A 13,777-nucleotide genomic window follows, 5' to 3' on the forward strand; every position below is an offset into this window, starting at 1 on the left:
TATGCTGCATTAACTGTTACAAGCGCTTTTCTGCTTTGTTCTGGTGTGATATTGTACTAAGTATTGCTTTAGTTTGGGGGTTACTTCTGGACAGGAACTGTGGGGTACCACCACATATTTGGTATCGTTGGAATTGGGAGTATTAGGGCTTTTACAAACAATAAAAAAAAGTGAGTAAAATTAACTTTTCTATGGAAAAAAACCTCAAAATATACAGAAATTTTTCATAATTTTATTTTTTTTTTACATATTTCACCCAAAATACACATCATATCTCCAGAAAAGTTATAAAATTTGGTATGTATGTCGAAGCCCAATTAGTGACGAAAAAAACGATATATAATTTCCCTAGTTTCGTGGAGGTTTTCCTACCAAAAAACATTGTTAAAGTGAATGAGTACAAAATGCTTAAAAAACGTCTGGCACTGGGGGGAACCGAAATGACGAATTCGGCTGGCACTTAAAGGGTTAAATCTTTTTGCTTCAACTCACTTGGCCTTTGCTCACTATTCAGCCTTTAAAGTGTGTTTCTGGGGTTATTCAGCACATAGGCTTCAACCTGATGGTCACTCACCAGTGGCCAGTCCTGACAGAAACAAAAAAATATTCAATAGATGAAATCTGATTGACTGTTGGTGGCTCCACCCACTTTTCCAAACCTAAAAATGCAATACAAATTTTATTGGTTTAATGCCAGGGTCCCCAAACTTTGCAGTTTGTCACTGGGTGACTACATACCAAATTTAGAAAAGACAAGCAGAGTCACAGTACTGGGTCAGAAGTCAGGATGAGCAGGCAAACAAATTCGAAGTTCAGGCCATAAGTCAGGACAGGGCAAGGAGTCACAGGAGAACAGGAACTAGGCAGGGAGCAGGGAACCAGAAGAGGTCTCAAAATCAAGGATTACATGCACACCAGACAGCAAGATAACAGCAAATAATTTAATGACCAAGCACTGAGGCAGGCTTATAAAGGGTCATAATCAATTAATGAATTGCACATGGGAATAACAAGGTGGGCAGAGAAAAGGGGAGCAGATGACAGAATACCACAAGGTACATCAGGATAACCAAAAAGGACAGTACTAAGGTGGCTCAACTGGTAAGCAGGGCTGTGGAGTCGGTAGATAAATTCTCAGACTCCGACTCCTCAGTTTCTGATACTTCCGACTCCACGACTCCGACTCCTCTGTTTTTAATATGCTAATGTATTTTATACATCCAGGAAGGGGCAGGGGGGAAGGCGCACTTAAAACAAAACTGAACTGATAATAAACTGATAGACAATTTTATCTATACTCCTACTCCTAATGATTTCCCTAGAATCCCATAGTCATGTTTAAAGTTTAAGCTAACATTACAGCTGAATTACAGCAGTTTTTCAAATGTTTTAAAGTTTCAGTCTTAAACTATTGACTATCCATTCCCTTCACGTATACATAGTATATATAAGTATTTCTAGTCCTGCAATTTTTTTTCACTTAATTAGTTATCAGTGAGAGTTAGGCTAGGTTCACAGTGGGCATTGTGTTCCCTGTAACAGAGGAACACGACGCAGTGGAGCTGCCGCACCTTAACTGTGCGTTACGTCCCATTTAGTGAAGCATACAGTCAATGAAAAGCATGCTTCATGGTCACTCAACGTGTTCTTTTATGCACTGTGTGCATTGGGCTTTATTCTTATAGCAGAGAAGTAATTAATTATGACTGTTTGTGAATTGGGACATTTAAACTTGCTTTATTTATTTTTTTATTCCCATTTAAATTTAGTAGGAGTCTAGAGTCGGTTCATTTTTTGCCGACTCCAGGTACCCAAAATTGCCTCCGACTCCACAGCCCTGCTGGTAAGTACAGCAGCAATTCAGCACAAAGTCCAGAGACAATCCCAACAAGTCCTGACAGTACCACCCCCACACCACCTTAATGACTGACCACTGGGTGATCCCAGGATCAGGTGGGAAGTTTACATTTAGAAACAAATGTTATACTTTAGTTCATATATGTCAAACACAAGGCCCGGGGGCCAAATCCGGCCCACCTGGCTGTTTTATGTGGCCCTTGGTGAGTGTGTCTGACCATCCAGCCTGATCAATTTCCATTTTCCTCACATAGTAACTAAGACTAAGGGGTATATTTATCATGCTGTGTAAAAAGTGGAGTGAAGCATTACCAGTAATGTTGCCCAAGGTATCCAATCAGTAATCAGATTTTAACAGTAGCAAAGCATCTATTGGCTGCTATGAGCAACATCACCAGTAATGTCTTACTCCACTTTTTACACATTGTGATAAATATACCCCTTAGTATCTTACTAAGTATATTAATAAAAAATTTGGCCCGCGACTTAGCCTATGTTTTAGATTTTGGCCCCCTTATGTGATTGAGTTTGACACCCCTGCTTTAGTTCTTAAAGACTATAGTCCAAAAAAGTGTCCAAAAGAATAATATAACTTTGTTTACCATTGTCCATTGCAGAATAAGGCCAAAACACCTGCAAATATATACAGTCATGGCAAAAATTGTTGGCACCCCAGAAATTTTTCCAGAAAATCAAGTATTTCTCACAGAAAAGTATTGCAGTAACACATGTTTTGCTATACACATGTTTATTCCTTTTGTGTGTATTGGAACAGAACAAAAAAGGGAGGAAATTGTGAATAAATAAGATTGTTTCAAACATGTAATGCTCATTTAAACTCACCTGGGGCAAGTAAAAGGTGTGGGCAATATAAAAATCACACCTGAAAGCAGATAAAAAGGAAAGAAGTTCACAGATAGGTCACCAGGAACAGGAGCCACAGCAGATGGGACTCCAAGAACAGGAGTCTCAGCAGATGGGTCGCCAGTAACAGGAGTCACAGTGGATGGGTCGCCAGTAACAGGAGTCACAGTGGATGGGTCGCCAGGAACAGGAGTCACAGCAGATGGGTAGCCAGGGTCTGGAGCCACAGTGAGAAAAGCAAAAGAAGTTTATATATCTCTGCACAGAGCTTTGGCATAGAAGCAGGAGCAAGTGACTGGAGCTCTGGCATAGAAGCAGACACAGAGGCAGGATCATGCACCACAGCTGGCACAAAGGCAGTAGTAAACAGCAGGCTGAAACGAAATCCAGAAATGGGCCAAAAGTCGCCCCGACAGCCCCTAGCAGCAGACAAGCAGAGTCAAAGTACCAGGCCAAAAGTTAGGATGGGCAGCAGGCAAATGAAGTCGACATTCAGGCCAGAAGTCAGCATCAAAAAGTCACAGGAGAACAGAAACTAGGCAGGAAGTAGGAACCGGGCAGGAATTAAGGAACAAGGACTTCTGGCACAAAGGCAGGGTCAGGGACGACCGCTGGCACAGGGGCAGGATCTAGAGGCTGAAGCACTGGCGCAGAATCTGGAGACTGATGCACTTGCACAGAGGGAGGAGTTGGTGACTAGAATGCAGGCACGAGGGCATGAAACTGGACTGAAGTCATGAAGGCAGGAGACTGGACTGCAGATACAGGCCAGGAGACTGGACCAAGCTTGGATTTGTGGGAAGGCCACAAATGCCCGGGCCTAGGGCGGTGCAATTTTAAGGGTGGTATGCTGCCCAACCACATTTGTTTTTTCCTGGAGTACAGGGGAAATAGGCGAGCAGGAGAACCATTTAACTCTCAGTGCTCAGCTAATATTTGGGCACGGACCTTTCCATGAGAAAGACCTATAACTCAGCAATAACTATTGCTCTTTGATTTTACAGTTTAATTGTTACTTATTTTTCTGTTCTGCCCATCTCATTTATATGTACAAGTCTCCCATTCAAAAAAATGCCTGGTTGCTAAGGTAATTTGGATCCTAGCAACCAGATAACTGGTGAAACTACAAACTAGAGAGCTGTTGAACAAAAAAGTGAAATAACTAAAAAAAAAAAAACTACAAATAAAACTAAAACCAGGTGCAGTGATTGAGACTGGAAACATGTTATAACCAATAAAAGATATTTTACAGCAAAGTACTGCCTGATGTTTGCTCTCTCTGCTATGCTTTCTTAAAGTAAAACTTGGGAGTCGCATGTAGCTTTGTATAATGTTTGTTTAATTATCTAACTAGTCAGTATCATAATTATTTTGCTGCTACTACAGCAGATCACATATGTAAAAGCATATTTTATGATAATAACGCAAGCAACCGTTCAAGGCTACCAAAAGTACACGAATATTTTCACGGCAAACGTACTGTAGAAAACACACCTTCAATAATTTGAGATACAATACAGACACTTTCTGGTCTGGAAATATTGAAATCATCCAGTTGTTTATGTTCTTAGGAGTAGAAAAATGAAATAACGGTATGAAAGACGAGCAAAAAATTCTACAGTGCATGCATACGTAAAATACGTAACGATCGCGCATGCTTACTTCCGAACGCTTTATACGCGTAAACAAGATGGTATATAGAGCTTTCAGCTGTGTTTGTAGTTGGTGACTGACCCGGATATTATACAGTTTGGCACTGGGAAGGCGTCATGAACCTAGCAAGTCAGAGTGCGGAGGCAGGAGCCGTACAGCTTCTTTTCGCAAACTTCAACCAGGATAACACGTATGTAATATCACGGCAGTGATTATGTTACTGATTGATTAGGTGGAAACAGTTAAGCAGGAACACGGACTACGGCATGGAAGAATCGATGTTTCTACCATGGAATTGCTGGTGCAATATAATGAATATACATATTATATGTGTTCGGTATTGGAACGTGCATTTTAAATGGAAATGCTATTTTTGTATGCAAAAGAAACAAACCTAATATATAGATTATGTTAGCAAGTTTGGAACTTTGGTTAGGTAAACAGGCCCTTGCCGTTGGATATGTATAACTTTGATCATATTTAAGCAAGTTATTATATATTATGGTGAATGCTGAATGTTATGGCATAACAGTTATTTGGTATACATGATTTCTAAACTTGCACAGATACTACTGTAACACTATTTTGGCTATATAATTGTTAAATTCACTGTAGCTGTGTAGTGCAGGTGTAGAAATATGGACGCCAGAAATGTTCTTGCTGTTTAACTATGAACACGTTTATTGTCCAAGACAAGATGGAAAACTGGGTTATCAATACTCGCACACAAGCAGATGTATATGGTATAATAAAGTACACTCTGAGGAATAAGAGAGAGTGTACACCAGTTTATCCCACCTCTTGGTAGAGTCTGGGCAGGGAAATACACCTTTCAACCAATACCACATTGGAGGTAGTCTGGGTAGATATCTGCTCCTTCAGGTTGATAACCCCTAGTATATGAGTCCTCGGGTGAGTAGGGATCAGGGTTTATTCTGGCCTGTCTCTATCTCCACACTGAAGCAACATTGCCGGATAGGAGAAATACTACTGGATCTAAACTCTCCTTTGATGGGGCTATTAGGCTGCCCTTGCTTACTAGAGCTAACTATGTCACTTTCCTAGAAAGTGCTATGACAAAATCTGCTGTGCTGGCTAATTCCTCGTTCACGGGGCCCTGTCCCTGACTTTCTCCAGAGGTACAAATTTCTTCCTCTGGGGTACAAATTGCTTCTGGGGCCTAAGGTCTGCTCCCAGGCTCAATGGAGCTGTGCTTGGAAGGCAGACTGCAGCCAAAGAGGAAGTTATGTTTTCCCTATTAAAGGAAAGGCTAATAAAGAGTTAATCTTCAGTTCTCTCAGTAGTGCCCTTAAGTCTCCCCCATATTTCACCTGTTCAGATGATCAGAAGCCAGACAGGATGAATAAACACTGAGCTGTGTAAAGAAAGTTCCTATAATGCTTCGCTTCTGCACAGAGACCCAGACCAGTGTACATGCTCAGTTTGTAAGACTATGAGGAAGCTTACTGCTGATTGGCTCAGATCCACTTTCCTAAGGGGGGGAGTGAGTTCTTAGCATTCTTGAGGGAGGGGAGAGAGCTGCATGTGTCTAGCAGAGGAAAACAGACCCAACAAATCTTTTGACAGAGAACTCAGTGCAGCGTTTCTGTGAGTGCTTATGGCAGTATTTACATAGACCTTTCGGACAAAGGTTACTTGGTTTTTACCTTTTTTCTCCTTTAATAACCTAAGCCTTAAGCATCATTTATACTGGGCAAGCTGGTAAAATACCGACCAATGTGGCAGCCCTAGGCCTGATTCATGTTTATGCATAAAGCAGCTTTGATTTACTATTTATCATATTGTAAAACAGTATCTTTCAGTACTTTGCATGCTCTGCCACAACAGCAGTTGCAGTGATCACTTTTTGCTATTAAAAAGAGTCTTATTAAAGTAAAGGTTTTTGTTTGTTACTGTTAGAAAATAACACAAAATAAATAACAACAATGTTTAATGTGACACACAGTTTGGTATGGATACACTTTAAAGGGATTCTGTCATTTGTATGGTATACTTTTTTATTTATAAATTACACTGTTTACATTTATGCAATAAAATAAAATAGTATCTTGGCACAGACTTATCCCTTCCAATGTGCACCCACAGTGTACAGGGAAAAAAGCTGAAGATGGGTGCAGGCCATTTACATGCAGTGCTCCACTGCTGCTATAATACTGTACAAAAAGAAGAAAACCACACTCCTCCTATGAAAAAAAAAAAAGTCCTCTATTCCATTTAAGGATAAGGAAAGGCATTTTACTGCCAATAGATTAGCCACATTAGTACAAGCTACAATGCTATATTTATTCTGCAGAAAGCTTTACCATACCCAAGTAAACAGCCCTAGAAGCTCCCTCTGTTTAAGCTAGCAGCTGCCATTTTAGCTTGGTCTCAGTAGTGCTAGCTATTGGTAGTTCAGATCACACATTCTGATGGGAGGGGAAGTTAATTCTTATGGGAGGGCAGAGCAGGAGAATGGGGACAGGAGAGAGCTGGGCAGACATGGGAAGTCTGATCACGAAGAACATGTTTACATAAAAGAAGACAAACTCTGTGTTTGTTTTTATAGAGGACTCCGTGCAGCATTTTGGGAAGAACCCTTAATTGTAGGCTGATTAAGGGTTCTTCTTGCGTCGGGCTGTTTGCTTCACAGTAGCCACACATAGTTACATAGGGTTGAAAAAAGACCAGTGTCCATCAAGTTCAACCCATCCAAGTAAACCCAGCACACCTAACCCACACCTACCAATCTATACACTCGCATACATAAACTATAAATACAACCACTAGTACTAACTGTAGATATTAGTATCACAATAGCCTTGGATATTCTGATTGATCAAGAACTCATCCAGGCCCCTCTTAAAGGCATTAACAGAATCTGCCATTACCACATCACTAGGAAGGGCATTCCGCAACCTCACTGCCCTCACCGTGAAAAACCACCTACGCTGCTTCAAATGGAAGCTCCGTTCCTCTAATCTAAAGGGGTGACCTCTGGTGCGTTGATTGTTTTTATGGGAAAAAAGAACATCCCCCAACTGCCTATAATCCCCTCTAATGTACTTGTACAGAGTAATCATGTCCCCTCGCAAGCGCCTCTTTTCCAGAGAAAACAACCTCAACCTCAACAGTCTCACCTCCATAGTTTAAATCTTCCATCCCCTTAACCAGTTTAGTTGCACTTTCTCCAGCTCATTAATACCCCTCTTAAGGACTGGAGCCCAAAACTGCACCGCATACTCAAGGTGAGGCCTTACCAGGGACCTATAAAGGGGCAAAATTATGTTCTCATCCCTTGAGTCAACGCCCTTTTTTATACAAGACAGCACTTTATTTGCTTTAGTAGCCACAGAATGACACTGCCTGGCATTAGACAACTTGTTATCAACAAAAACCCCTAGATCCTTCTCCATTAAGGATACCCCCAACACACTACCATTCAGTAGATAGTTTGCGTTTATGTTATTTCTACCAAAGTGCATAACTTTGCACTTATCAACATTGAACCTCATTTTCCAGTTTGCTGCCCAGTTATCTAATTTTGTCAAATCGCTCTGCAAAGCGGCAGCATCCTGCATGGAACTTATAGTTTTGCACAATTTTGTGTCATCAGCAAAAATAGAAACAGTACTGTCTATGCCCACCTCCAGGTCATTAATAAACAAGTTAAAGAGCAAAGGACCAAGGACTGACCCCTGCGGTACTCCACTAACCTAACTGGTCCAATTAGAAAATGTTCCATTTACAACCACTCTTTGTACTCTATCCTTCAGCCAGTTCTCTATCCAATTACAAATATTATGTTCTAGGCCAATATTCCTTAATTCTGTTAACCTTCTGTGAGGTACTGTATCAAACGCTTTAGCAAAGTCCAAGTAGATGACATCAACTGCCATCCCAGCATCAAGGTTCCTACTCAACTCCTCATAAAAGGCGACTAAATTAGTCGCCTTTTATGAGGAGGTGAGTAGGAACTTGTTTATTAAAAACATGTTTTTTTTATTTAATGGAATAAAGGACTTGTTGGTCTAAAGGTTCTGGCAAGCTACAATTACATTGTTCAGATAAGCAGAGGTATATTTGCTATGGGGTTTGAGACTAATCTCAATCTTTCTTTGAAATGTTTAACATTTTCTTGACCACTATCGAAATAGCTTCTTTGTCAGCTTCTGGAACTCTAGGGATTTGGTTGTGTTGGCATTTGTGGATTAGCATTTAGCACTTGTGGATTAGCCTATTATACTTTGAGGCTTCATCTGTTATACTCCATTTTAAAATGTAATTCCATTTTGTAACTGCTGATTGCAAGGAGCTGTTTGTCTTTGTCCCGGGGGTGACAACACACAACATTTGGAACAAGCATTCAGGAAGCCAACAGTTATGTCACATTTTATTATTTTGTGTGCCCTGGCAATCCAGAAAACATCTTGGCATTTCTTTGCAGTAATTGCTTTAATTCCTGCTTTTGTACAGCAGATAGTAACTCTTCTAACACTGTATATTGCATTACCCTCAGAGGAGGTTATATGTAAGAGGCCTATGCAGGCATCCTTGCAAATGTTTGATATTATTACGATATATGTTTGCATGAATGTTCTTAACGGAAAAGGAAAGCAAAAGTCACTTGGGGGTGCCAAAATGTTAGGCACCCCCAAGTGACTTAAATCGCTTACCTTGTACCCCTGGTGCCCCTTTTAAGAGCGAACCGCACCAGCATGGGGTAGCTGCGAGCGCATCCTTTTACCGCGTTGGTGCGCTGCTCATGCGCGTTAAAAGCCGAACTTTAACAAAAAAGTCGGCTTTTCACTCTAATGCTCATGCGCCGGCCCAGGGAATTAGCCGCAGAAGAAACGTGGAAGAAGGAAGTGCTCGCTACAGGTTCCCCGGGCTGGTCTGGTTTTCTTCTAACAGGGGCACCAGCCCTGGGGTACAGGGTAAGCGATTTAAGTCACTTGGGGGTGCCTGACATTTTGGCACCCCCAAGTGACTTAGCCTTTCCTTCTCCTTTAAGACTTTTATTTACACATTTCTGCAAACAGTAATTTTGTTATTTAAGTTATTTTAGTTTAGGTTTTTTTTTAAAGAGCCCTTCATAATGACTATTTCAGTTTTTATTACCTTTAATTGATATGCTAATTGGTGGTTAATATAAAACCCTGATACCCTGGAAGACTATCTAGATAGGGTTTTTAGCATAGAAACTCTTTGTGACCTGTTATTGGTAAAATAAAACAGCATAAAAAGATATGATGCTTGTTTCTGCCAATCAGAACTCGTTCCCAGTTTGGTCAGTGAGAAGGAAACCGTAAAACAATGAGGAAAATGTGCTGATTTTTTTTACTATGAAGGTTTTAGGGAGAAATCTTTGTATACAGTATGGGCACATTTTGATTTTGTTTTTATAGTATAGTAGTACAGGTATGGGATCCCTTATCTGGATACCCGATATCCAGAAAGCTCCGAATTACGGAAGGCCTGTCTCCCATAGACCCCATTTTAATCAAATAATTCAGATTTTGAAAATTGATTTTCTTTTTCTCTGTAAAAATAAAACAGTGCTTTGTATTTGATCCCAACTAAGATATAATTAATCCTTACTGGATGTAAAATAATCCTATTGGGTTTAATTAATGTTTTATTGACTTCTTAGTAGACTTAAGGTATGAAGATCCAAATTACGGAAAGACCTTATCTGGAATACCCTTGGTCCCGAGCATTCTTGATAACAGGTCCTATACCTGTATAGTAGATTTTTTTACATAGTATGTGGTCCTTTTTATAGCTAGTATGTTAACTAGGGGTAAGGAGAGCACAAATCCTGATAAAACAGGTGGGTGCTGCAAAACAAAATGCTGCAAAGCCACCAACTATGCCTACATTATAAATTATTATAAATTATTATAGATATATCTCTGCACTGCAATTAATTTTGATATAAATAACACAGGCGAGATAAAGTTGGTAATGAAATGCCTAGAATTAAAATAAATAGATGTCCTTGTAAAAGAAACAAGGCAGGTCCCATTAAGGATGTGAATACAGTTCTGAAATAGATTTGTTTTTGTGTGTTACTAGAGACGGTTATAACCTGAGTTCTGCAGATGTAGCGGCAGTGATGAAAAGAGTTGTTGGAAGTGGTTTATGAAGGCACAGCTACTTAGAATGTAGGATATATTTTATTCCAGTTTAAGAGCACATATTTTGTGGAGGAAAAAGACCAAACAGGTGGGACTTTTAAATTTATGAAAATCCAACTCATTTGGAAGGCCCCTTATCACTCAAACTCAGATATGTTACCAAATTTTTCAAAGCACTACATCACAAATTGGCAACCTTTCAATTCCATAATTAAAAAATCATGTAACTGTAGGTTTTCCCCATGAATACATATATTTTTGGAAATTACACATTCTACTGAATCCAAAATGGACAAATAAGTCTTTCTACTCCTTATTACCAAGCTGGTATGGAAAATCCTGAAAAATTTTCTCTGCGTTCACGTTGTAACTTCTTATATTGCACATATCATTATGTACCAAGATAAAACATCCTAAATATGAATGTATATGGCATTTAGAGACCCCCGAAGTGAAATTAGTGCATACGAACTGACCTACAAAAAAAAAACCACACATTTTATTTCTTGCATTCCTTTAGGTTCCAAAATGAAACCACCAAAGTATCTGGCATTTAACATGAAAATGTTAAGAAAAAAAATTTAGCAAGAAATTAGCATTAAATTGGTGCATGAACATTGTTCTGCAGGTCGCTTAACTACTGAAAAATCAACATACTTACTGAATTTTATGTGGGGTAAAGCCAAAAAAACAAGTTTTCCCCATAATACCATATATTTTTGGTTTTGATGATATTTATGAATATTGTCTTAAATCTGACATTTTACCCCATCAATTGTCCTGCATTTTAAAATGTACCAACATAAAAAATCCCAATAATAAACTCCAGGAGGTCTACCAAACAGTAATGCATACTATGTATAGATTTACCAAACGATGTGTGCAGAGGCACCCAAAAAAATATATAAATTTTCATTGCTGACACTTTGTCTGCTGCAAATTAAACACCGGTTATGTTCCATAAGATCTCCCCCTAACAGTTCAGAGACCCTAGAAAACCATATATTTTCTGAAAGTATACATTCGTATGGCATACGTCGTGGCAGTAAAAGGGCTTAAATGCCAACGACGTGTCCGTGTACTTTCCACAAATATATGGTTTTCTGGGGGTCTGTGTGCAAAAGGGGGATGTCAGGGGGCTCTGTGTGCAAAAGCTAAGTTGGCAGGCGAGAAATCCATATGCGCTATTTTCATTTTGGGGTCAGTACATACCGCAGACTTTGGTATATCTATGCATATTGGGCATCAAACTGTTCAGTAGGCCTCTGGTGTTCCTATTTGGGGTGACTTGCCTTTGTATGCAAGAAATTGTGTGAGATAAATGCTGCAAATTGCAACATTTTTAGGTGATTTTCTGAAATGTCATAAAAACCAATAACTTTAGGAAAGCTTTGCAGATTGGTACTTTGGTGTAGAAAGGACTCTTTACCCTTGTTGGATTTGTCAGAATGTGTACTTTCCAAAAATATATGGTTTTGTGGGGGTCTCTGTATAGTTAGGGGAAGTTTCGGCACATAATACACTGACAGTGGGCTGGCTCTGTGTGCAAAAGCTGAGCTGGCAGGCGAGAAATCCTTATGCGCTATTTTCATTTTGGGGTCAGTTCATACCGCAGACTTTGGTATATCTATGCATATTGGGTATCAAACTGTTCAGTAGACCATAGGTGTTCCTATTTGGAGTGATTTGCCTTTATCTGATCTTTATCAAGAAATTGTGAGAGATAAATGCGGCAAATTGCTACATTTTTATGCGATTTTCTAAATGTCATATGAATCTGCAAACTTAGGAAAGCTTTACAGCTTGGTACTTTGGAGCAAAAAGAAATGTTTACCCATTATAGATTCGGGGGGATGTGTACATTCCAAAAATATATGGCTTTCTGGGGTGAGTGTACTTTTTTTGTAGCATTATCCCACATAAAGGATGTAAATGTGTTGATTTTGCAGGAGCTGAAATGATACATCATATGGGGGTATGTTCACATTGGGGCCCCTACATGCCACATACTTAGGTAAACCCAGGGCTGTGCAGTCGGTAGATAAATTCTCTGACTCCGACTCCTCAGTTTCTGATACTTCCGACTCCACGACTCCGACTCCTCTGTTTTTAATATGCTGATGTATTTTATACATCCAGGAAGGGGCACTTAAAACACAACTGAACTGATAATAAACTGATAGACAATTTTATCTATACTCCTACTCCTAATGATTTAGGATCCCATAGTCATGTTTAAAGTTTAAGCTAACATTACAGCTGAATTACAGCAGTTTTTCAAATGTTTTAAAGCTTCAGTATTAAAGGAACAGTAACACCAAAAAATAAGAGTTGCCCTGCACTGGTAAAACTGGTGTGTTTGCTACAGTAACACTACTATAATTTATATAATAAGCTGCTGTGTAGCCCCGGGGGCAGACATTCAAGCTGGAAAAAAGAAAAGGCACAGGTTACATAGCAGATAACAGACAAGTTCTGTAGAATACAATAGTGTTTTATCTGTTATCTGCTATGTGCCTGTGCCTTTTCTCCTTTGAATGGCTGCTCCCATGGCTTACTTATATAAACTATAGTAGGGTTTCTGTAGCAAACACCTCAGCTGTACCGGTGCAGGAATGGCTGCCCCCGGGGCTACACAGCGGGGTATTTATATAAACTATAGTAGGGTTTCTGTAGCAAACACCCCAGCTATACCAGTGCAGGAATGGCTGCCCCCATACTACACAGCAGCTTATTTATATAAATTATAGTAGATTTTCTGAAGTAAACACACAGTGCAGGGCAGCAGCACATTATATTTTAGTTACTTTTATACACTTTCATTTTTTGGTGTTACTGTTCCTTTAAACTATTTACTATCCATTCCCTTCACGTATATATGTATTTCTAGTCCTGCAAATTTTTTTTATTTAATTAGTTATCAGTGAGAGTTAGGCTAGGTTCCCAGTGGGCATTGTGTTCCCAGTAACAGAGGAACCCGACGCAGTGGAGCTGCCGCACCTTAACTGTGCGTTACGTCCCATTTAGTGAAGCATACAGTCAATGAAAAGCTTCATGGTCACTCAACGTGTTTGTTTATGCACTGCATGCATTGGGCTTTATTCTTATAGCAGAGAAGTAATTAATTATGACTGTTTGTGAATTGGGACATTTAAACTTGCTTTTTTTTTTTTTTTATTCCCATTTAAATTTAGTAGGAGTCGGTTCATTTTTTGCCGACTCCGACTCCAGGTACCCAAAATTGCTTCCGACTCCTCGACTCC

At 39.6% G+C, this 13,777-nt stretch overlaps 1 protein-coding gene across 4 annotated transcripts in view; it reads left to right on the plus strand.

The window, feature by feature from the left end:
• The first annotated feature begins 4,393 nt into the window (after positions 1 to 4,393).
• wipi2 (WD repeat domain, phosphoinositide interacting 2) overlaps positions 4,394 to 13,777 on the plus strand; it is a 327,029-nt gene continuing 317,645 nt past the window's right edge. For 2 of the 4 annotated variants that reach the window (XM_018097367.2, XM_031893132.1), the window contains exon 1: positions 4,398 to 4,564. In XM_018097367.2, the coding sequence (XP_017952856.1) occupies positions 4,491 to 4,564 (74 nt within the window). In that variant the 5' untranslated portion in view covers positions 4,398 to 4,490. Of the gene's footprint in view, positions 4,565 to 13,777 lie in introns of all 4 variants that reach the window. The other 2 variants (XM_031893131.1, XM_002941297.5) reach the window with 2 other exon arrangements.

This window comes from Xenopus tropicalis, chromosome 9 (genome assembly GCF_000004195.4).
Source record: "Xenopus tropicalis strain Nigerian chromosome 9, UCB_Xtro_10.0, whole genome shotgun sequence".
Lineage (NCBI taxonomy): Eukaryota > Metazoa > Chordata > Amphibia > Anura > Pipidae > Xenopus > Xenopus tropicalis.